The sequence below is a fragment of the Microtus oregoni genome, unplaced genomic scaffold, assembly GCF_018167655.1.
Source record: "Microtus oregoni isolate MIOR12 unplaced genomic scaffold, Mior012 000008F_ref0000371, whole genome shotgun sequence".
Lineage (NCBI taxonomy): Eukaryota > Metazoa > Chordata > Mammalia > Rodentia > Cricetidae > Microtus > Microtus oregoni.
In genome coordinates this window covers 845,083-871,647 of record NW_024543067.1, presented here as the reverse complement: position 1 = coordinate 871,647, position 26,565 = coordinate 845,083, and the positions used below count along the sequence as shown (strand labels likewise).

The window sequence follows — 26,565 nt, the reverse complement described above, 5'->3', positions numbered from 1 at the left end:
GTTTTGAAAGTGTGAATTAAGGTTAAAAGAATTCAGTACTATGTTCTGTTCATTTTTTTCTTCAGGGGCTTAAGAAACATCTAGATAAAGATGCAGGTTTATATGGATTGCTACACAAAAACTCTAATGATTAATGGTATCATTGAGATAAATATATTACCTAGACAATGCCAAGGAAACACAAGCATAAAGGAATTTTTGCCAAGTTTTCTATGACTGAAAGTATCCTGGAAGAGGTAGCTAATGAGGGGAACAAGAAGGAGGCAACAACAATATCAGCAATGACAACAGCAACTCAAATCAGTATGAATGTAACTGTTAAAATACAGATGCGTAAACATGAAAGCTCATCATTATATTCAGTGTTGTTCTTAGGATACTCTGGTACTGTCAACTTCACATGTGAGTGGTTTTGCCTCTGTGTTTGTGTGTGTGTGCGTGTTGGTGTGAGAGAGAGTGTGTGTTCAAAGCCTTTATGTCTGAAATGAGAAAGGAAATGGAAGCAAAGAAAATTTGACAACTAGTAGGTCAGCAGTCCATTTATTGAGACTATGAGAGACTTGTTCCCAAATACTTTGGCTATGTGGACAAGGATATCAGTAGAACTGTTTTCATGAGAAAAATTTTTTTAGAGTGAGCAGCAAGCTTTACTAGGATAGTTATCCATTATCTGTCTGTCTATCTAGCAACTAGCTTCCTACCTACCTACCTACCTACTCATCTGTTATCTCAGCCCTATTTTACAAGAGAAAGGCAATGATGAGTTTGACTTATAAATGAACATGGAGCATGGCTCATTAAAACTAGAAATTATAATCAAGAACTTAGTCTGTTTGGAGCAGGATGGATATCAGTAAAATAATCTAGAAACAGGATTTCTGCATAGATGGTTGATAGGCTAACATGAGAAGCAAGTGTTTCAGGGGTCAGAGGTAGTTAACAGAATATGAAGCTCACTGTACTTGAATATTTTTCTCTGTCCCTCTGGTTCTCTTGGACCAGTTTCTTTTCCATTCGCAGGTCTCCACAGTCACTTATGAAATTACACACTTGATTGTTTGGCCAGTGACTCAGGCATATTACTGGATAACTCTTACAATTAAATTAACCCTTTCTATTAATCTGTGCCTTGCCATGAGGCAGAGGCTTACCGGTGATACTCCAGCATGTTACTCCAGTGGCTACATTGCATCTCATGACTCTGCATTTATTCTCTCTGCATCTTTCTTTAGATTTCCCACCTTGATTTATTTTTCCTGGCCGTTGAATGAAACAGTTTTGTTCATCAACCAATGAAGGCAATGCATATTTGCAGCCTACAGAAGGACTCATTCCTCTCTTCTTGCTTCTTCTTCTTTGACTTTTATCCTTGCCTGTTTGTAATGACTGCTGTTTTTATATTTCTTTTTGTAATTATTTTTTCTATTTAATAATGCTTTTCAGTGATTTCTAATTATTAAATTTACCAGATGGAATAGAATTAGCAAACTAAGAAATGTCTCTGTCCTACAGCCCTGCTCTTTCAGGTAGCTATTGTATAATCCTCTCTATCTTTGTTGTTAACTAATATAGAATTTACAGAACTTAAATAATGTTTGCAAATGTGAATCTCACGATTGGCAACGTAAAAAAATGCAAGAAGTTGTCTTATGAGTTTAGAATTCCTCAAAAGAATGCATATCAATTTATATAGCATATAATGATTAAATAATTATTCATATAAACGAACATAGAAGAAGAGGTTACTTTAAATATAAGAAAGAAGAGTAACTACCTTCAAGGTATCCACTGTGTCTAATCAAGTCGATAGGAATTCCTTAGGCATTTGAAATGCTTCTTTATGTTTTCTTATATCTCATGTAGGCAGACATTTCTCAATTCTATCAATCTTCCACGGTGAGAGATGGCTTATTTCACAGATAAATTGTTATTATAACTCACAGTGGAATCCAGAATAATCTAAACACAGTAGTAGGACAATCCCCTGGAGGATGTACTGCCAAATCAATCACACTTTGTAGCATTATTCACCTCACCACGGAAACATTTCTATCAGGTAAACTAAAGAAAAAATGTCTGAGGCAATTGTGAGGAATAAAGTCACTCAGAGGAGGGCAACACAGGACTAAGTAAGAACGTGCTAGAAAAGTAGATGCCTCAGTTGACCATACGGTATCGTCAGGGAAATTAAATTAAGAAAAAGTTTCTCCCAAGAGTCATATAAACTTTTGTGTGATCAATTATATCATAGGTTCTCAACAGGGTCCTAACAGAGATATTCTGAAGAAATATTATAGTGAAGACAGGCATCATCCTCCCAAGTGTCACAAAATATATAAGACCTATCACAGAGCCTACGAGTCAGGTTTCAAAAAGAAAAGGCATTCAGAGTTTTGAAGGAAGATAAATCCTAGAGAGTGGAGGCTCAAATGACCTTGGTTGCTTCACATTGTTGTTATTAACCTGCCTGATAATAAGAAATTCTAAGTCGCAAGGTGATTCTTTCTAATTTTGAACAATTCTCCTTGTACTATATTTATTCAAATGGAAAAAAAAACCTTTCCTTCTTCTCTGAGTTCTAAAGCATATAGAAAGGCATAAGACAAAGATAAATAAGAAAAAAGGATGGAAGTGAAAATACAAAATTGTGAAATATATATATATATATATATATATATATATATATATATATATATAACCATTAGACTATTTTCCTTACTAGTATTCTACCCAGGTTAAAGTGTAGAACTGGTCATATTGGATCAGCCAAAGTTTTCCATAGATTAAACAAATGTGAGTAATGGCAGAAAGGGTCTGATGTGATACATGGAAATCTTGAATGCTATAAAGAGAACAAGTCCTAGAAAAGTCCCAATCAACTGAAAGAAAATCAAACACTCTTGTTAAGGGATCAGAGTTGCTTTTTTTTTTTAATGTGATTTTTGTTAAGTCAATAAAATCGTATAATTGTTGTGAGGAAAGAATATTGAATCAAAGTTATGGGATTTAGAAACCAATAATTTTGTTTTGAAAATATTCCTAATAATGACCACTTCAAAACTTTAGTCAAGACAGATGATGCACATGTCCCTGTTTAGCAACAACAGAAATAGTACATGTGAGTCCATAGATTTTTTTTTGTTGTTGTGCAATCATGGGAGTTAGGTACATGGAAGGGATATTTAATTGAGGCCCAATATGTTCTGCTTGTTGAGTAATTTGACAAGAGGTCTAAATGATCTACAGAACAGGACTGGAAGTTACTAATCAGTAAACATAAGGGAACATCAGCTGCTTGTAAAACAATGTTAACATAAGGATATCCAGGAGAAATGGTCATTACAATATCAGAGAATTGCAAGAGAATATCTTCCTCCCCTTTTAAATGATTTTTTATAAAGAGTGTACCTGTAGTAATATGCTATATCAGCAATGGAGACCTGGGAACGTTTTACAAAGTAAGCATTGGTAGAACTAGCATTTACATTAATAAACGAGATATGAATAGTGGCACATAAAACATCTCCTCCATTTAGAGACAGTATCATTAGTAGATTTCAGATAAACAGAATAACACAGTATGCACTCTTTTGTGTGGAAGTTTTTTCACATACACTTCTACATTTGTTAAATGCATTGCTATCACTGCTTATTTTGAAGATTATTTTCAACTGTCTCATGATATTAAGTATTAATGTTTTTCTGTTAACAACATTTCTGTAGTTCCAGTTTGTATGTATTTCAAAAAATGCTGCTACAGACATTCTAGTGACTGATGTTGGTAACCATGTGGAAAAAGTTCTTGTAAGACTTATCAAAGTTGTAACATAAAACAAGAATATTGTTAAGCTTTTGTAAATACTGTTGCATAGTTTCCAAAATGACTACACTATTCTATGCTTTAACTGACAGCATATGACATTCTTGCAATTTTCACCAATACATAATATTAACCCTATTTAATGAATCGTTGTGAAAATTATACATTTGTTTGTGATTCTAGTCTGTATTATTTTGAAATAATTATAAATGTATTTGAGAATCTAAACTGGAGAGCACTACAGAACACAAATGCTCTGCATACTGTATGCTTGAGTGAGCAAAGAAAATATTTTGGAAAATATTATATTAAAAATTTAAGTAAACCCCATTAATCTTAAAATACCCAACAATGTCAGGATGGAAGTAAGAGGGGAGACAGGAGATGAATTCAATGATCTTGGTGTACGGTTATGAGAGATGACCACTCCATCACTTTAAGTCTCAGAAGAAGAGAGCCACGGAAATAGCCCTGCAATGTTTGTGACCTCTTATACTTTGAATGCTTACTTGTTTTTTATTTTAAGAATAGGGTTTTGACACCATAATAATATATCAGTATTGTTTTATTATGTAATATACTATAGTAAAACACTTGTTATATAGAAAATGGATGTGGGGAACATGAAAATACTATAGCTGTTTTTCCAATAATTCTCTAAAACAATGTGTGCATGTCCATTTTCATATTCTATTTAGGATAACTATTATTTGGGATTACCCACTTAGGATTTCTTATCTCTGTGTTATTTTAAGTACACTGATATCTTATTTCACACTGTTCTAACTTGGATAATGAGGTATATGCTGACATGATACTAGAAATCACCAACATTGATGTGGAATTTCCTTCTGTATGCTGTGAATACGTTTTATTACCATTGGATAATGAATAAAGCTGTTTAGGTAAATGATATAGCAGAGCAGACTCAGGTAAAACATGCCAACAGAGTTATATAGAGAAAGTGGGCAGTGTCAGGGAGGTGCCATGTATTTGCTGAAGGAGAAGGACCTGGAACCTTTCTGAAGATGAGAACCTGTGGATTCCTTCCAGGTTAATGTTGTTTGATGGAACAAGAACCTCTGAAATTTCTCTGTGAATCCTAAAAATAGTTTGACCAGAAAAAAGCAGGAAGAATTTGAAGAAAACTATACTCAAATTTTCAAAATGAATGTTTAGAAAAATTTGTTTTCATTTAAAAGGTGTTGGGTACAAATCATTAATGGTCACAGTAAATCTTTTTTAAAATTGATCTTGTTCTATTGAAACAAATTTAAGGTCAATTTTGTTACATGTATTCTGTTCTTGTTAAAGTATTATGTTTAGATAACACATCTGATGTGGGAGTGTCATATATCAATCTGTTGATTTCATTGGCTAAGCAATAAAGAAACTGCTTGGCTGGCCCTCATAAGTTAAAACATAGGTGGGAGGAGTAAACAGAACAGAATGCTGGGAGGAAGAGGAAGTGAGCTCAGAGACGCCATCCTCTCCTCTCCTGGGCAGACACACGCGTTGAAGCTCCGACCCAGGATGGACGTAGGCTAGAATCTTCCCGGTAAGCGCACCTTGGGGTGCTACACACAGATGATTAGAAATGGGCTAAATTAATATGTGAGAATTAGCCTAGAAGAGAATGGGCCAAGCAGTGTTTAAATGAATACAGTTTGTGTGTTGTTATTTCGGGCATAAGCTAGCAGGCAGCCGGGGTGACGGGGACACAGCCCCGCCGCTTTTATTACTACACACATCAATTTGATGTTATAGAATATATTTGGGAAATTTAGATAATATAACTCAAAATGAATAAAACATAAATATGTAGTGGTTCTGGAATGAGAATATTGTCAGTGTGAGAAATTATGAATAATCTCAATAATATATATATATATATATATATATATATATATTATATTGTCTTTCTTCTTGGTAAAACATAGACCAAATTAGCATTTGTATACAAAATGAATGTGTGTCATATAAATAATTTTAGAAGCATTCACTATTGTTTATTTAATAAACAATGAATTTTATTATCCTAATTTTGATTCCCAGAAAGATGAGACATTGATTTTTTCGCTGAATGTACATTTTTATATATGGGATATTAAAAATATACACTAAAAATGGCAATATACTAGAGAATTAAATTTAAAATTGCACTAATCCAAATATTTTCATGAAAATGTTAACTAAATACAGATAATTTTATATATGTGTATAATATATCTGGATCATCCATAATTTTACTAAAGTCAAGACATATGTAATTTAAAATTTCTAAATACATTTCCCAGATATTATTTCATGCTATTTGTATAGTATGTAATGGTAGAAATCAACATTTGTTAAACAATCATGAGTGAAAGGTTCTTCTTAGTGTGCTACATTCATGTTCCCACCAAAGGTTCATAACTATCCCATAGTTCTGAGTCACTGTTTTATTACTCTCAGATGAAACATAGCCAAGCCATTCTCCAAAACTGCATTGCTAGTAATTAGACATGTTCAGAACCAAATATCAGAAACTTTTAATCTAATTTCATGGGTCAGACAGGCAAAATTTAAATTCATACACCCACACATTTGTTGGATAAGGGTCACTTGTTGGTTCCTGGCTGCTTAGCCCCATAATAATCACACAAAACTGTGTTAACTAAATGACTTTTTGTCCCATTAGCTCCTGCTTCTATTGGGTAACTTTAATATATTAATTTAAAACATTTCTATTAATCTAAAGTTCAGTCTGGCTCCAGTGAGGCCACATTGTTTCTCTCCCACTCTTTCTCTTTTCTCCCAGCATTTAGTTTAGTTTTCTGGGCCACCTCTATTTCCTGGACAGAGCCAAGACAGTCCTTTATTAACCGATGTTATTTATGGCATACAGAGGGGACTCCCACATCAACAAAGACACCCATACAGTATATAAACAAAAGTAGCATGCATACATACTCAAATGTTTCATTTTAGTTTAAATTAATATTAATTAATTTCTAGAGGAACAGTTTGTTTGTATCCCTTTGTAGTGAATGTTGGTTCCAAGTCATTCTTAGCCTATTAATGTGCTATATAATAGTCATTCTCAGTAATAAAATCATTATTTCCTCTCAGGGTAGTAACACTAATTTAAGAACATTTAAAATGATCTATTTTTATGTGTATATTTCTTAGAATTTGCATGAATTACATCATAAATATTGATGCACTCTCTGTTTTCACTTTGGCAATATTTTTGCAATCATATATCTGTGCAAATATTAAGGTTTAGGAAGTTTGAACTATTTAAAAATGTCTGTTTTATAACATACTGCTATATATATTTAGTATTTTTCCTTCTTTCTCTGTGAAAAGAACATAGAGAAGACATTGTTTATGTGCTTTCATGCTGAGATGCTGTCATATTTTAAGAACTATCTTAAAAAAAATAGCATGCTCTGTTACCCAGAAATAAGTCATCTACAATGACTCACTGCAAAATGTTATTAAATATTTTTCATAGTTACAGACTAGGGTTTTGTTTACTGGTTTTGTATATGTGGAGTGTTTGTATGTGTTATATGAAAGCAGTTACTAGATTTACTTGTTTGCTAAGATGAGAAATTTTAAAACTATTTTAATTTTTACACAAGTATATATTATACATTAAAATCCTTGCATATAATAAACACTTTCTGAAGTTTCACAACAGAATACTGCTAACTGCTCCAATTAATGGTGGAACAGGGAAGGGTGAAGCCTAAGAATGAGGTGAACTAAATTCTCATGAAATAGCCAACTTTATTCAGAGCATCAGACAACCCTTAACTCTGAGGGTTAAATCACATAATAAAGTGTCCAATCACGTGCTTGCACACAGTGGGCAAGCAGCACATAATGGGCAAGTCTCACATGGCAAAGACATGTTTTTCCATATAAGAAAATAACAATATCTGGTCATAATGAATTATCTAAAGCGAACTCACTCCTATTTGCTATACCCGGGAGGAACATGGAAACACATTCCAAAAACAATTCTGTGTTTTCGAAGAAACTGAGGTTACAAGATTTGTTTGTTTGGTTGGTTGTTTTTTTTTGGCATTTTCTCACAAGCACACAGAATTCCCATCACATGACTCCATTCTTGGAGTGTGTTCTTACAATTAGATCTTGATTTCGTGTGTATTAAGAAGTTAGAAATACATTTTCATCTACTTGTTTTATCAAGTAACTGAACATGCATGTGCACATGGAGCTTTAGCATAGGCTTATTCCACTAGCTCTTATAAATTAAAATAACCTATTTATCTTAATCCACAGTTTATCACATGTTATTACCTCTCTTCTATCTTGTGCTTCTTGTTTCATCCCCATGTCTCCTGGCATCTTCTACAGCATCTAGCTTATCTCCTATCTCATTTCTCACTATCTGGAAGTCCTGCCTATACTTCCTGCAAGGTAGTGACCATTCAGCAATTTATTAACCCAATCAAAAGGCACCTTGGCCAAGACACGTCTTTATAATGTACAAAAGATTATTCTACAACATTTCCCCCTTTTGTCTAAATAAAAAGGAAAGATTTTAACTAGAATACAAGAATACAGTAAAATTATGTGCAATAAGAATCATTATGAAGTAAAAAATATATTTGCAATGTTTAGTCCATTAGTGTTTGGAAATTTTAAAGAAAATATTCTATTATCTATCCTATTTCAGTAAATCTAAAATTTTATGCTTAAACTATTTTCTATTATAACTTTTATTACCATTTTAAAACTATCATTTTAGACCTCAAAATATTTTTAGATAAGCAATTTAAATTTTTGTGTTTCTCAACCTTGTATACTTCATACCTTGCTTGCTATTTTTTTCTGAATTTGGTAACAAAGAAAACTATAATTATAACTATTTCATCTTCAACTCCATCAGATATCCAAAAAGGATATATTACCTGCGTAAGTAGGAAGTACATAGATAACAACTTTCAAAGCTATAAAAGTGACAGAAACATCTGGCTGCCTGGACAGTCACCTGAGGTTCTCTGTAATGTTGGAACATTCATTTTCATCCTACAGGTCCAGAATATCTGGCAGACTTTCTTCTGAAAAAGGAATTTTAAAGTACTTGCCTACTTTGTCTTGGCAATGTTCAGCAGTTATTTTTTTCTGTCCTGTTTTTTCCAGTTTGGACTGTGTACTGTTAGAAGTCAAAGCAAGGGAAGATTATTAATGAATGGGTATTTTGCCCCAATAAATGTAAACTCTACATGGAGGTTCATTTAATGCTGATCCTTTTTTGACGTAAATTGGTGCTTCCAGGAACAGGAAAATCTCAATGTTACCAAAAGCCTTACGGACCAATTACCATCCAGCCATGGCCAAGTCCAAGAACCACACCACACACAACCAGTCCCGGAAATGGCACAGAAATGGTATCAAGAAAACCCGGTCACAAAGATACGAATCTCTCAAAAGGTTTGACCCCAAGTTCCTGAGGAACATGCGCTTTGCCAAGAAGCACAACAAGAAAGGCCTGAAGAAGATGCAGCCAAATAATGCAAAGGCCATGAGTGCACCTGCGGAGGCCATCAAGGCCCTGGTGAAGCCCCAGGTGGTGAAGCCCAAGGTGCCAAAGGGCCCCAGCCTCAAACTCACCATTCTGGCTTTAATTGCTCACCCCAAGCTTGGGAAGCAGATTAGAAGCTACATGGCCAGGGGTCGTAGACTCAAAAAAAAAAAAAAAAAAAAAAAAAAAAAAAAAAAAAGCCCAAGATTCAAGCCAAGGCAGAGGCCTCAGCTGCAGCTCAGGCTCCCAAAGGTTCCCAGGCCCCTGTGAAGGCCCCATAAAAAAGGTCTCAGTCTGCCAATGTGAAGACAGATGGACTGGTGTGAACACCTACACAGTATTTGCAGATGTCCAGGACCTTATGCTGTTTTTACAAATAAACTTGAGGCAAGTTCTGTTAAAAAAAAAAAAAGAAAAGAAAAGCCTTCTGTGGGGTTTCTTGGCATTCTTGACCCCTCCCTAACTAACAACACAGAAGTCTAAAATAGTATGTTTTCATAAAGAAGTTTCTGACCTAATAGTTGTGTTCATTTGGGACTGTTAATCTTTGGAATAATACTTTCTATTGTTCAGGGTAATATAATAAAGGAGATACATACATAGATACTTTAAAACAAACAAATGCCTATAGAAGGCATCCAGTTTCATTGGGATTCCAAAATAATCCAGAGTATCAAAATTTTACTGCATCTCTTGTAATCATGCTCTAATTCAGGAATACCCTTAGATTTAGTAGGAGCTAAAGCTAAGTGAAAGATAACAGCTTGTCTTCATCTCACAGCAGATACCTAATATCTTCATAATTGCTTCATTTTGGCTGGTAACTTAATTGCAGATATTTATTCCTAAATATGTAATTGAGATTATCCCAGGGGAAAGGTAACAACTTTTATAAAACAATTTATCACAATGATAAATGGATATGTACTCAAGTTTCCTTTCACCATATGCTTCACTGTGTTAAATAAACAGACACTAAGAAATGGAAGCATTCATGAGGTACCAAAGAAACTCACTTGCATTGCTGTGTTTTTTTAATACCCCTATTTTGGGGGAAAATTTAGGGATACTTCAATATCCCAATAACCCATTTGGGAGGGTTTCTTCTATTCCTCACAAATTTCCTATCCTGGAGAGAGCTGTGCTTGTGTCCACATGAGAAATGCTTGTGCTTCCTTGAACTATAATTCACCTCTCATGGTGTGCATTCATTCAATAAGGTGTAGCCAAGAACAAAGCTGGCTTTGTTCCCACTCAATTTATGAGACTCTATACGTTACCTGAAGATGAACTACGCAGAGTTACAGGTTCTTTGTGTTTGCCTAACTTGCCTATAGTGAGTAGTGACAAGATTATGAAATATAATCTCTCCTTGATATAGTACAGCAAATATTAAATTAGGAAAGAATCCTGCATATGACAAATATTGATTCCAGCATGCAATCACATGTGAAAGAATTTTAGAGGATTTTGAAGGTTATGATGTTTCTAAGAATGGGGGCCAAGAGGATCTATGTCATCGACCAAAGCTTGAAAAGAGTTTTTGGAATATATTATTGCTTTATTTTGTTACTGGGCAATTCAATACATGTCCATAATATTTTTTTATTACTTTCTTCCTCCACGCCCTCATTTATCTCCTACCCATTCCTACAAACCTCCCCACTTCTTTTGTTCTTAGTCTGTCAGTCCAAGGGTTTCCCAGATATCCTGGGATAAACAAAAAGGTCACAAGACCAAACAGTGGTTTTATTCCAACAGGTCCAGGTGATGCCATAGCCTGAGCTGTAATGGCACTTCACCTGTGTCTAATTGTTTCATCCTGTCATGGTCACTCCCATTGCTGGGGGAGAATAGCAGTGCATATTCTTGACAGAGTTGCTCGGTATGATATTAATAAATAGTGGAATCACATGAAGTTTAGATGAGTAGCACACAATGCAGTTATTTATGTAACCTATTATTCCAGGCTGCAAACCAAGAAGTGATGGTTCTTTAACAGCCAGAGTCAAAAACTAGCAGAGCTAGGAATGTCTTATTCCTAGCAAATCAATATAGCAAAGTGTCCCACTGCTTTCCAATGAAGTAATTAAAACATTTGTATTCCAGTGGATCCATAGGATATGATACATAACAAAATTTCACCACTACCTACAACCATTTCTAGTAACCACTGTAGTCAGGCACTCAAATAATCCATAGCCAAAGGGGACAAGCATAACATAATGCCAAATTTTGTATGTATTCTTGCAGACAACCACTGTAGTACTGCAGGTTTTCTTGGGGTATATTTTTGACCTGAAGTGTAGTAATCCATCAAATGTCCACAGGAAAGAACTGCATGCAGTTAATCATTTTTTCATTGAAAATTACTTGAGCTCTTGTGGATTATAAGATCTACAATTTTAACAAAATGGATTAAATAAGTCTTTTGTTGATTAAACTGTATTATTATTATTATTATTATTGAAACAATAGGGCATAGAATTTAAAATAAAAACAGGTATTTTATAATTAGAGACTGCTTTGCAACACCTTTAATTGTCCCACTTTAGATAGCAAAAACATCCATTAACTGTTTTGTTCTGTTTTCCACTGATTATTTCAGTCTGTTTAAACCCGCATGTGTTTAAACATCTCTATAGAGGCACTGACTTTACAAATTACATATTGATTATTAGTTTGGAATAATTAAAAATTTAGTTTCATGGAATAATTTCATTATATTTTCTTTCATTTAAATTCATAAATTATATGTACTTAATGTGAGGATATTTTCCCTAAAATCTTTCATTAAAAGGAGTCACCATATATCTCATCTGATCTATAAAAGTGACCCCGTCTTATGGTTATTTTCCTCAATGGCTCGTTTTAAACACTGTACTACTGAAGATACATACACTAAAACCTCAGTTGTCTGAAATATTTAAAGAAATCTGGCAATGCCAATAAAAATAGGAAGAAAAGAGTTACAAGTATCTATCCATTACCAGTGAATAAATTACACTAATCAGATTTGGTTACAAATATTACTTTTGTAGTTCTCTTCAAAATGGAAACAAATTAGTATACTCTTTTATTAAGAAAATACTTTAAAATGTTTGCATTGTTAAAAAGATTATTATATTAAAGCATAAATAAATGATAGTTGGATCATATAGTAATTTGAAGAATGATAAGATTATATGTAAATGTATTCCTCACGACACAGACCATTACAGAAGCTATATCTGGTAAACGTGATGGGTTTACCTGTGCTAGATGATTGCAAAAGTTATTCTAATGGTGGCAAAAACACAGATGCATGCGAGACATGGGTTGCAGTAAACTGTGTCTTTTAAGCTGACAGCAAAGTAAAACAATAATATTTATGTATCATTTACATGAGCAAGTTTAAACATTATACATCATTAACTGCAAAATTAAATTATGATTAAATCAAACCCGGAGACATTGCAAAGAAGAATTTGGTCTATTCATTCATATAAATATTCAATTTTTTTATTTCTAGTGCAGCTGGTCCTCACTCAGAAAAATCATTGTTTCCCCTCTTTTTCCTCACACCTAACCAGGACAATGCTTCCTAAAATTGCACCACTGGGAATTTTTATCATGTGAGAAACTTACAAAGTGTATTTACACAACCTCAGATGACAATGGTGCCAACTGACATGCTCTGTTATTTAAGAATTCTGTTGTTCTTGTTTCTGACATCATGGACAGGCACAAGCACGTCCATCTATGTTGCTGGCATAGGATGCTTGGGACAATAAAAATAAAAATCACAGTACTTGAAAAAAAAAGAATTTGTTGTTATGCACAGCTTGCCTGTGCATTTATTTATGTATATTCAGCTAGGTATATGATATATATTCTCTTAGTGAAGGTTTCTATTGCTGTGGCTATATACATGATAAAAGCAACTATTATAAAAGAAAGTATTAATCAGGGCTTTTTTATAGTTTCAAAGATTTAGAACATTAGGGTCATGGCAGAGAGCATGATGGCAGGTCGGTAGTCAGGGTGTTGGAGAAGCAAATAAGAGATACATCCTGATCAGTAGCAGGAGGAAGGAGGGAGTGAGACTGGTCAGAGAGTGTGCCTTTGAAACCTCAAAACTGATTTCTGGTGAATACCTCATAAGAAACCACACTTCTTAATATTTCCAAACAGTCCTCCAACTGTGTACTAAGCATGCAAATATATAAGCCTATGAAGCCGCTCTCATTCAAACCACTAGTGTGTGTACACTATACAATCATATCTAGATTATTGAGATGTAAAATTATTCAGTGTACAAAAATTAGAGTCATGGTGTCATTACGAGAAAAAGACAAGGAAAAGGCAAAAGAAAGATCGGACATACTGCACAAGAGAAGTCAAGATGAATGTGGATAGAAGGATTTAAAGATGTTGTCCCTGATGACTGGAGTGGTATTGCTGTAAACCAATGACATACCAACATCCATGAATTGGAAGGAAATGGTATTATCTGCCCCATATTCTCCAGAGGGAGTATGCCCATATCTCATGTAATATATGGCCTTGAAAATTAGAGAGAACACAATTTCTCTTCCATTAAACCACACAGTCACAGTTAATTAATAGATCATGCTTCACTATGCAGTGATTTGGCTATATATTTTCAACATAGTAAATACAGTTCCATATAGATTAACCATGAAAATAATGCTTACAAAATCAGATCAAAAGAAACACAACCTTTAAAAACTTATTTACATGTCACTAAGACAAGCAGTCAGTATTTTCTAGGGAGTGTGAGATTACAGAGACAATAAAAGTATGTGTGCTCAATGCATTGTATATGCTCCAGGGATTCCACATATCAAAGCTACATTCAAAGTTATTTGCTCCTTTGAGAAATCTCAAAGCATCTTAAACATTTTATCACAGCATCATAAACAACCTATTGCAGCACTCCTAGTTAATGAAGTTGTAAGATCCAGGAGATCCAGCTTTTCAGGCAAAAGAATTATCTCTTAATATAATTTTTATTCAATAGTTATGCATTTTAGAAAAAGTATTCAAATCTTAATTTATTCATTTGTAACACAAAAATAATCTTCAAAATCTCTGATTCATGTTGGGATATATGTGGGAAGTCTATAGAATTCACTAAACATAATAATATATAAGTTTAGTAATATTGCTGGTACCTGTTGAAAGGCATGTTTTCCCATTAAATTTTTAATATTCAAGATCAAAAGTGTCAGGTCATTTACTTTTTCTACCTCAAACATACTCAAGTATTTCATCTTTATTAGGTAGTATCAAGATTTTAGGCTAGAATAAATGACTGAGTTAGTGAAATAATGAGTGACATACTGTATAAGGTGTGCTATAAAATTCATCCATGAATATATACTTGTAAATAATGATCAAGTAAACACAAAAGATTTTCAGCAACTAGCAGTGCACAGTCATGTTTTGGTACCTAACATAGGCTTCCAACTCTGCTGCTTCCTTTTTCTCACTTTGAAAAAAAAACAGTTTTTTACAATCTAAAAGATATAATAAGATGGGAGAGAAGAAACTGGAAAGAGAAAGAAAAGAAGAAATGGAGAGACATGTAGAAAAGGAGAAAGGAAGACTTGAGAAGAACAGAAGGACAGAGGAAAGAAAAGAAAATGCAGATATCTACATGACTGCCTCTAAATGTAATCTCTCATCTTGTTCCTTCTTCATGAGCTCCGGGTGTACAAACTGACCTACAGAAAGTTCACATAAATATATAATTATGCTACACAATCAAAAATAATTCATATTCTATTCATTCCCTCAATTCCAAATTAGTAACTAGTATATTTTATTGATTGTACTTAAATCCTTATATCTATCAACTGCTGTGAAGAAGGCTTCAAAGTTAAGGATAAAGTAGATATTTGAATTTAAATTAAATGGGTTCATTTAACAATAGTTACCAAAAGCTATGCACAAAACGAGACCTTTCTGGATGAATAAAGAACCCAGTCATCTGAAATGGTGCTGGGGAAGCAAATAAAGTGAAAACAAAGGTGTTAATTGGATTTTTCATTATAGGACACCTTATTGATCTCCATGGTAGCGACAGAGAGGTGAGATGCAATATGTGAAGTAAACAAAAAGTGAAGAAACAAAACTTAGAAATATCTCAAAAGTATTTTGTTCAAGAAGTAGACAGAATGGGTCAATAGGCCACTTTTACTTTAGTTTTTTTATTCTTTGTCAATTATATGTATGTATAAAATGAATATGATCATAGTCACCCCCATAACCTTTTCAAAATTCCCTCACTCAGTTTCATCTATTTACTTATTTGCTTGTTTTTTTGTTTATTTATTGATTTGTTGATAAAGAACCCAATAACTACAATTAGTGCTGCCCATATGTGCATAAATTAGGTCATCCATAGAAGCATCGGAAGTGTATAAATAGCAAAAACAAAAAGAAAAATGATTGCCTCTTCATAATAGCTATCATTTTCAAACAGTTCTTGGAGCTTGTTCTTATAGGAGATGCTGTGAGTTCTAGAAGGTGTTGACTTGTTCTTTTGGGAGATGCAGTGAGTCCTTGTAGGTGTTGACCTGTTCTTGCCAGGTTGAGTTCAGAAGTCTGCATTCCACAGCACTCCTGACTATCACCTGGCTCTTATAATCTGTCTGCCCTCTCTGCCATGATATTTTCTGAGACTTGGAGAGGGGTGGGATTGATAATATGTTGCATTCAGGGTTGAGCACCAAGTCTCTAATTCTCAGTATTTTGCTCAGTTCTACATCTTTGCATTGTGTGCTGCCCACTGTGAAAAGGCACTTTTCTGAACAAAGTTGAGCACAGTCCAGTTATATGGGGATAAACACATCTAGAAAGCAACGTGACATCAGCATTTTATAAAATAGCAATACCAGCTACTACCCTAATACCTATAACCTCCCCAGCCATGAGATTTTGACCTGGATTACAGTGGCATAAAATTCCCTCCTTTGGAGCAGACTTTAAGTCCATTCAGAGAGTTCAGAGTTACTATCTTAGCTAGAGTTTTATTGCTGTGAAGAGACACAATGATCACAGCACCTCATTTTCTCCAACAAAGCCACTTTCCTAATAGAATAACACCCTGTGAGTCTATGGGGGCATTTTTATTTAAACCACCACATTCAACTCCCTGGTCCCCCCATGCTTGTAGCCATATCATAATGAAGAAATAGATTCAATCCTATTAAAAGTTGCCATATATAGTCTATCACAGTTTCTCTTGTGTAAAAGTCCAAAGTTCTTGTTTAAAAGTCCAAAGTTCAAAGTCTCTTATGAGAATCATGGCAGTCTATTAAGAATAATCCCTGTACAATCAAAATAAAAATGCATATCACATAATTCCAACATGCAATGTCACAGAGTATGCATTGCTGAAAGTAAAACTGAACACCAAATGGGCAAACTCCAAACTCTGCATTTCCTTGCTTGTAGTCAAAGCACTCTTCAGATCTCCAACTCTTTCAGTTATGTTGACTAAAATACACTTCTTTTTCCTGTGCTGGTTCTACTTCCTATTATCAACTCTTCTTGGCAGGTATCACACAATCCTGGCATATTCATCACCTCGGGGTCTCCAAGGCAATCCAGACTTCACCTTCACACAATGGCATCTATAGGCCTCCTTGTAGGGATGCCCCTGCCACGTGCCTAGTCTAGGTGGCTTTCCTTAGTCATTCCATAACCCCTTTCTTATATCCTTGACTCTAAAGTCAGAACCACATGGCCGAAGATGCCAAGTTCTGCTGCTTGCTGGGCCTGAAACATGACTTCTTTGTTCAATTACATCTTCACCAAGTTTCTGTTTTCAATGGTTTCTTTAACTGGCTATGCTTCACTGTCCTGGAACTCACTCTAGGTCAGACTTGCCTTGAAACACCAAGATCTGCCTGTCACTTCTGCCAGAGTGCTGAAATTAAAAGTGTGTGTGTACCACCACACCTGGCCCTAACTTAAAACTCTAACTCCTTTTCACAAATTGAAAGCTTAGCTGAGTGGTTCTTTACCTATGTCACTACTACTCCCTTTCTTTGACCTAGGATCAGGCTTTTCTTTAAACTAGTGCTTTTCTTTCTTTTCCTAGCACTCCTTTCTGCTTTAAACTGTACATTTTGTATTTTTCCTTACTCAGCTTGCTCCTTTTCATTGTAGATCTGAATAAGTGTGTCCACTAATAACCAACCATCACAGTTAATATGAGGTTGTTTGAAAATCTCCTCAGCCAAAACAATCTATTAATCTTGAATACAATCTCTGGCAGAAATTTTGGGACATAAGAATGGTCTCTCAGCTACACACTAACATTCTTTTTTGAGACTTTTTGAATCAGGCTTCCACAGTTGAAATCAACCTCAGCATCACTGTCTGTCATGATTCTAACAGGATAGCCCATTAAACCCTGCTTAAAGCATTCAGATGCTTTATTAACCCAAAATCCAAAAGTCAAAATGCAGATTTTGGTCAGAGCTAAACAGTGGTAAACTTTGGTGCCTCAATGGGTTGCGGGGCTAAATCTTGTCAAATGATTTTGGAGTGGAAAAAGTAGAATTAAGATTAAGTGGCCGAGCATGACATAAGTTTGATAAAGTATGTAGGATATTATCTTGAGCATGTAATAATAAGGTCAAAGCAACTTTAAGAAACAGGTTATTGTAAGACAAGAAATCAAGAAGAAAGCATTGGAAATGATTGGTGTGTTACCTTGACTTAACCACTTATAGTAAAGAAAGCATGGATTGACAGGTTGTTGGAAGACAGGAAGTCAAGAAAAAGGACTGGCAATTATGGCGGTGCTAACCTTGATTTAAACACTGATATTAAAGGAAGCACAAATAGAGTGAAATTATGAACAAAGCAAAATGTCTTTGATGAGTGAGCCAAGTAGGCTTGGGATCTAGATATATGGTGATAGGATCTAAGTCAAATGGAATGGACCAAGAAGCTGTGGTTTTTAAATGAGGAAAGATACAACAGGTGAATACATGATAGAGAATTGTCACATAGACTAAAACTTTCATATAACTCACATGCACACACATCTACATATCGTCAGGCAACACATTTATCAGTAGTGTGTTGCTAATTAGCAAACCCCATTTTAGGAAAAATATAAAAAATTTTAGATAAAAAATTGCTGATCTTTGTAATCAAGAGAACTTGACCAAATTTCTTTCCAAGCATATTTCTTTGTAGAAATGCAGTTTGCTCTAAAATAACTTCCTTGATGATAATGACTATTTTGTAAATATCTATGATTCAAGCATCTGGCACAATTTGAGCCATGTAGATTCTGAACTTGTTGAATTCATTGTTCCAAGAACTTCAGTTATATAAGGATATCCTCCGGCAATAGCTGAATCTGGCGATAATGTAGGAGATTCTAAATTGGCCATTACAGAACAAGTTGCTGTGTATTATGCTGTGATGACCCATGCGGAACCTCAATATCACATCTACCTATCGGATATAACAGACTTTGTATTTTAATGCCCAGCACATTTCAAATTCACTAAAATAAGTATGGAACAGAATTGCAATATTCTATTCTTATGCATGTAATAGCAAATAATTATTAAGCATGTTTTGAAGAAAACCAAAAGTTCAGACCTTGTCTAAGTCTGGAAATTTGCTCAGACCATCTGCCGTCATGGTTCATTAGTGATGTGCTCTACCAGGCTCGTGAATAAATAATCATTCTCGTTCCCTTTCATTGCTTTCTCTTCTCATGGAGGCCATTAGCAGATAAGAGTGACATTAATGCACATTTTTGTATAATAAAGATTCCATGAACCTAGGAATGCTATTTTCACTGTCAAGGACCCATAATCACAGTGGGAGGGTGATGAGACTAGATAAAAAGCTAGAAAAAGCAAAATTCAATACAATTTTAATTGAAATCCAAGTAGAAATGTGAGAACAAGTTACAGTTATATGCCTCCATTAGTAGACAGCTAAAAATGAAATATAAGACATAGGTGTTTAACAAATATGTGCATATATAGTATATAGGTAAATTTTGTGATATATATATATATATAAAAGAAGAACACAGTTATTTTAGACCATTGTCTGGAAGCTGTTCTGAATCCCCTTGACTTTTAGAAACGGCAACAAATAAGCAGGCACAGAAGAAATATGTATACCATAGATCATTTCAAACATGCATATGAATATACACAGGATTCAATAGTACACAGATAAACACTATGATAATGAAATTCCCTCCCTCATGACTGTCTCATATCTCTGTTTCCTTTCATATAGGCTCAAAATAATAAGTCAGGCAAAAACAGACTTATCCCAAAATAAATTATCATTGTAAAGGTTGATGACTCTTCTTATTAAAAACAAAATCAAAACCAGAGATCGCTATGGCTGTATAAACATTCCAAGAGCAAGAAAGAGAAATTTCACCTGTTGAATTCTATGTCCCAAAGTAAGGGATCTTCATTTTTTTTTATCTATTGAGTCTTATTTTCTATGAAAAATCCTGACCACAATTTCTTCTCCCTCTACCCTTCCATTTTCTCCCCCAGCTCCTTCCTACCTCTGCTCTCCTCCAGTGCTACCTCCAGTTTCCCTTCAGAAAAAAAAATGTCTCTAAGAGAAAACAACTGAACAAGACAAAACAAAGTAAGACAAAGCAAAAGCCCTCATAATGAGGCTCCACAAGGAAGACGATAGAAGGAAAGGAGTCCCAAACACAGTCAAAAGAGTGAGAGACACACCCACTCCTACTGTTAGGAATACCACAAAAACACCAAGCTAGCAGTGATAACATATTCCAGGGCAACTGGTGCAGACCCACTCTTGCCCATGCTTGCCACTTCTGTCTCTGTGTGCCCATATGAGCCTTGCATTGTTGACTCAAGGGGCCATGTTCTGGTGTCCTCTATCTCCTCTGACTACCACAATCTTTCCACTCTTTCTTCCACAGGATTCCCCAAACTCCCGGGGGAACAACCCAATGGGAACCTCCAGTTTAAACTCTCTCTCTCCACATAATGCCTAGCTATGGGTCTCTGCACCTGCTCCCGTTTGCTGCTGGAGGAAGCCCCTTTGGTGATGACAGGACAAGGCACTGATCTATGAGTACATCATTATATCATTAGTTAATCATTTTGTTGTTTTTTCCTTTTACTTTCTTTCTTTCTTCCTAGTTTTTCTTTCTTACTCCTCCTCCTCCTCTTCCTCCTCCTCCTTCTTCTTCTTTTTGGACAGTCATATTTGGTGGTATCCTAGATCTCTGGACAATCCAGTCTCTAATTCCTGGACATCCAAGTAGTGTACAGAATGGGTTTCCTCTTAAGGGATGGACCTTAAATTAAACCGGACATTGGTTGGACACTCCCACAAGTTCTGTGCAATCATCATCCCAGCACATCTTGCAGGCAGGACAGATTGTTTGTAGGTCCAGGGTTTTGTGTCTGGGTTCGTGTACAGATTTCTCTTTCCAGAGCCTGCAAAGTGCCTTCCTTCACCAAAGAGACTAGAACATAGGGGGGATGGTTCCAAGCAGGCACTAGTTAGACTTCTCTACATTCAGTGAGCTGTGTGGATATTGTCCTCACCAATGGAACCACATTGTCAGTTTTCAGAGGGCAACCTTCTGTCCTAGCATCACATGGTTTGTTTAGGGATCTCCATGGCACCCTGTTTACCAACAATCCAACAGAATGTTTTCTCGTCCTACCCCTGGAAGCCTGCCTGGCTACAAAAGATAAATAGTCCAGATTCTGTACCCTCCATTACTAGGAGTCCTCACTAGGGGCACCCCCATAAACTACAGGAAGTTTCCACTGTACTAGGTTCCCACACTGCCTCCCAAATCCCTTCCATTTCTCCCTATCTCTCTTCACACTGTTTCTCCACCCCTTCCCCTCACCACCTGATCTCCTCCACTCCTGTGCCCATCTGTCCCTAGCCCAAAATCTATTGTATTTCCCTTTTCATGGAGATTCATGTACCACCTTCCCCAATGGAACTCTATTTTTTACTTAACCTTTCTGGTTCTGTGGATTGTAGCTTGATTATCATTTACTTAACAGCTAGTATCTACTTATAAGTGAATACCGTCATGTTTCCTTTAAACATAAATAATACATTATCCAGATTTCTAAAGACCTTCACTTTTTCTGTCTCCCTCCACTATTCTATAATTGCTAAATACCCTTCCAAGGCATTATTTATTTATTGCTCTATTCTGTTTTCATACCCCTTTATGCAGCTCACAAAGTCTTGTTTTAATGGATAAACTTGTTATATTTATTTGTTTGTTTGTATTGTTCTTTGGTTTTTCTAAGACATGCTGTTGCTCTGTTAAACTTGTTGTTCTGGAATTTCCTATGTAGAATAGGCTGCCTGTTTGTTAATTGCCGGTCATCATGCCCAGCTAAAGTGTATTTAAGGTGTTGATTGCAACTTCCAAGTAGTTTGTATTTCTTTTCCGTATCCCAGGCAAGACCAAGGACATGGAAGGTAGGTAGAGAAGAATCCAAATAAAAGCCCATGCTTCCATCGTTGAAAGGTGAGATGAGAAACAGGATGGAGGCAAAGACATGAATATCCATTTTTTTGTGTCCATTTAATCCTTGTGTTGAGATCCTTGCTGTTCTGGCTAGCTGCATAGTCAACAGCTCTCCCAAGCAACAGCCTTATTAATACTTGTTCTTTTATTTACAGCAAAAGCTTAATTTAGATGTGGAGGAAAACCACCTCCAATTTGACAGTGACTGAAAAAGCATGGGATAAAACCGGACTCTCTGAACATGGCGAGCAATGAGGGTTGATGAGAAGCCAAGGACAATGGCACGGGGTTTTGATCCTACTTCACGTTCTGGCTTTGTGGGAGCCTAGCCAGTTTGGATGTTCACCTTCCTAGACATGGACGGAGGCGGGAGGACCTTGGACTTTCCACAGGGCAGGGAATCCTGACTGCTCTTTGGACTGGAGAGGGAAGGGGAGGGAGAGAGGAGTGGGGAGAGGGGAAGAAGGGTGGGAGGAGGGGGAGGGAAATGGGAGGCTGGGAGGAGGCTGAAACATTTTTTTCCTTTTCTCAATTAAAAAAAAAAGAATAGCTCTGTGATCTATTAGGGAAAAAAACTGTTCCTAGGATTATGTATGCAAAAATATTTGATACTTAGTGATAACATGCTTTAAATGTCATTGAACACATTGTTCAGTAGCCAGTGTAAGCAGGATTGCACAGCGTCATGGGCACTCAGTATAGTACACTTGGTTCAGGTAGAAATCTAAGCACTGTGACCTGCGAACCTTGTGATGGTAAAACATGATTCAATTTTTCTGTGCTCTACTCCTTATTTGCAAAACAATAACAAAAATGAATAAAACTAAAGTACATGTTTTCCTGGCCAGTAGTAAGATGTAATAGAAAAGAAATATGTGAGGTGCTTAGAGTAATTACACAAAGTAAGGGGGAATATTCAATAAAGTTTATTATCATAGCTTGCATATCCTGCTACTTTATATTAGAACTCTTGTCTTATTTGTACAGGGAAAAGTTACTATTTTTTTTTACTTATTTCATGTTACTTTATCTTAACCACACTGAGAGACAGTGAGAGCCAATGCTAATAGTTTTTAAATGAACATGCAAACATCTACTAGTTAATATATCTAAAAGTAGAGAAACTGACTCAAAAATTGGAAAACCTAAAGCATGAAAATAACTTTCCTACCACAGGTGCATAAAGACAAATACCTTTGCAAACTATACCAAATAGTTTAATATGTGTTAGAAAGTCCTACAATGAACAAAGCCTTCTTCATCATTATGTTAGAGACAAAAAAAAAAAAATAAAGAAAAGCTAGGGTAATGACTTGTAGTTTATCAATCAGAAAAATAATAGATGGCAAAAGCATTAAATTTCTGTATTTTCCTCTCTTGTTTTTAAGAAAACAGTCCCCAAATGAAATATCTGATAAGATAGAAGCAAATATACATGAAGATATCATGTTTAACTTCCTTAGTGCTTTTTATATTTGCATGTAATGTCATGATTATTGTTATAGAACTATCCTCATGTTAGCAATACCTATCACCAGATAAAAAGCTGAAAAGTTTTGATGAGGACTAATCACATTCCTCACTTATTTCCAAAATGTCAAAATGCTGTATAAAAGACAAAAGAAAAAAAAATGGAATATGGCAAAGGATGAGTTATGGTAAAGGGTGAGTGTTTGAATTAAATAGACACAATAAATAATATAAATAATATTGGTTATGACTACAACAGATGAATAGCAACAGACAAGCCCTAATAATGGCTATAAGAGGAACCTCTACTTCCTAAAGCACGGTATGGGAGGCAGGATGAATGTGCCATCCTTGGAGTCTTATGAAATATTACACTGAATGATAGATGATAAAAGCTTGAGAAGGAGAAATAGAGAAACAAAAAGTGACCATGAATTCACTAAACAAGTCCTTAAGGGCCAGCCTCATTTCCTTCCTCAATAGGAACACAGTCAAGATATCTAGTGAATATTTCACACACAAACTGCAGAAAGCTGCTTGAAAAGCAGTTTTTTAGATCTTTCTTGTCAAGATGAAAAGCTAAATGTGTTTTCTCAGATAGAGATGAGGTCAAATAAACAAACAAATGTTCACCAATCCATGGCGCTAGATGAAGAGAGCTGTCGAGTTCTCTTCCTTTATGTCACCTGGCTCCTGTATTTGAAAAATAGATAACACATACTTATGATATGTGGGACTATCAAAGCTGAAAAGCTGAATGCAGGGAAACAGCTTGCTTGCAAACTAATAGTCCAGAGTTCTCGCAGCTGGGAGAGAAGACTGAATTAATTTTTAAAAAAGAAGGGACTTTTCTGGTCATAACAGAGATAACATGGGGGGAGAAATAACGGTAGTTGCTAAAGATTTAAAATGGCTGAAAGATAAATAAGTACTACTACATGATTGTCTAAAAATGTCTGCAGGCTCTCTGACTTAAAGGTAATAGTTTAATGTCCGGATCATGAAAAGGTAGAGCTCCATTTAACTGTAAGTCAACAAACCATGCAGACATTTCTTTCGCCAGGAGCAAGGCACTTCAGTTTCAAAAGACTTTGATAAATGAAATAATACTTACTTAAGGGGAAAAAGACAGACCAAAGGCAACACCAAATCATTTGTGAATATTGTTTAAATAAATTAGACTTACTTTTTATTTTTTAAATTTAACAGTTTATTCTCTCTCTTTTAGCTTCATATATGTGTTAGTCATCTTATAGTTACATAAACCCCCGCTCTCCCCCTCATTTCCCTCTCCTTTCTCCACTGAAAGCTTTTTTTCCAAGAGTCCCGCTTCCAACTTCTATATTACTATAACAATGCTGTGTATTGACCACTAAAATGAATTAAGATTGCTTGCATCAGCATGGTGGGACACTGTTTACTTGAATAGGGGATATTCTTCATTGTGCATATTACTGATAAAAAAAAATGACTTCCCTGTGTAAAAATTCATGTTCCATAGTTTCTCAGGGTTGCGTGAAATCTTATATACCTATCCATTTCCATAATGAAATGTTGGCAGGTCCTGTAACTCACAGTGGCAAACAGTTTCAATGCAGTTCCAATAAAACTATCTTAAAATATGTATGGGAATACAAAATACTCTAAATATCTAAGGCAATTGTGATGAAGAGAAATGAAGTTAGAGGCGTTGCACTCTCTTCTTCCAGACTGCATTATAAAGATATTGCATTAGTTATATTTTGTTGTGTGATAAAATATCTGACAAGAAGCTCTTTGATGAATGGAGGGGGTACTCTGGCTTTCAGTTTTGGGAGATGCTTTACACCATGGCAGGAAAGGTGTGGCAATAAGAGCAGAAGGCCGCTGGTCACAACCCATTGCAGCTAGCCAGGAAGGATAGAATGAACACTAAATGGCTTGGGCTCTCTCAGATCTTGCCCCTGGTGACCTACTTCATCCAAAACAGTGCTGAGAGCTGGGAACCACGTGTTCAGTCACAGAAACATGTGGGGGACACTTATATTCAAGCCACAATTATAGTAATCAAAGTAGTGGAAGACTTGCAGACCTCAGAGCAATGGAATCGAAGAAAATGTCCTGAAATCAATGCAAAGCAAAGGGCCTCGTAATACACAATGGTAAGGAATAGCCCATATATAATTTGTGAAATCCCAACATTTGCATGCCGTAACACAAAATGGATATCATCTGATGTCATACATAAAAGTGAACTAAAAAGGCACTGAAGACTTAAACATAAGGCCAGAAGCCTTAAACCCCTGTATGAGAACATGGGAGGAAGCCCTATGGTATAGGTCTTTGAAATAATATCATGAACATGTTGCTAGATACACAGGGAAAAAAATAAACAAGTGGAAACACTTTGAACTAAAATATTTCTGTTATGCAAATAAAATAATCAATGAAATGAAAGACAGGCTAAAGAATAAAAAAATACAATAAGAAAGAACTGTATTATCTGATAGAAAGCTAAAATAGAAATTATATTACCTGTAACAGAAAATGAAAAGAAAAGATTTGAACAGAGTTTCTCCAAAGAAGAAATGTAAATGGACTATAGGAATTGTTGTGGGACAATGGTCTGTATCATGTCACTTTATATTTTAAATAAACACTGATTGACCAGTAGTCAAGCAGGAAGTATAGGTGGGGTAACCAGGCAGGAAGTAGAGGTGGGGCAATGAGAATTCTTGGAAAAGGGAAGTTTCAGTCTGCAGTAGTCACCTAGACAGAGAGCAAGCCAGACTCAGAGCAGGCAAGATGTGACTGCCTCACTGAAAAGGGTACAGAAAAGAATAATGGGTTAATGTAAGATATAAGAATTAATTAACAAGAAGCCTGAGATAATAGGCCAACCAGTTTATGATTAATGTAGACTTCTGTGTGTTTATTTGGGACTAAACGGCTGTGGGACCTGGTGGGACAGAAATATCAGTCAACAACAACAACAACAAAAAAATCCATTGGAATTACAAATAATCAAAAAAAGTAAACTAAAACCATAATGGGTCCACTTTTCACACCTTTTAGGACAAAAGATAATGATGATTTACAAGGGTGTTGAAATAATGGAACCTCTGGTTGTGTAAGAATGACTACAGGGGCTCATATATTTGAATGCTTAGTGAGAAAGGAGTAGCAGTACTTAGAACA

The 26,565-nt window shown here is 35.4% G+C and overlaps 1 protein-coding gene across 1 annotated transcript; it reads left to right on the top strand.

The window, feature by feature from the left end:
* The first annotated feature begins 9,170 nt into the window (after window positions 1-9,170).
* Window positions 9,171-9,632, top strand: LOC121452016 (60S ribosomal protein L29-like). Its single transcript, XM_041657881.1, has one exon. The coding sequence runs from the start codon at window positions 9,171-9,173 to the stop codon at window positions 9,630-9,632; it is 462 nt and encodes a 153-aa protein (XP_041513815.1).
* The last annotated feature ends 16,933 nt before the right edge of the window (window positions 9,633-26,565 follow it).

Excerpts from the sequence above, each read along its gene's own strand:
- LOC121452016 (XM_041657881.1), top strand. The coding sequence starts at position 9,171 with ATGGCCAAGTCCAAGAACCACACCACACACAACCAGTCCCGGAAATGG.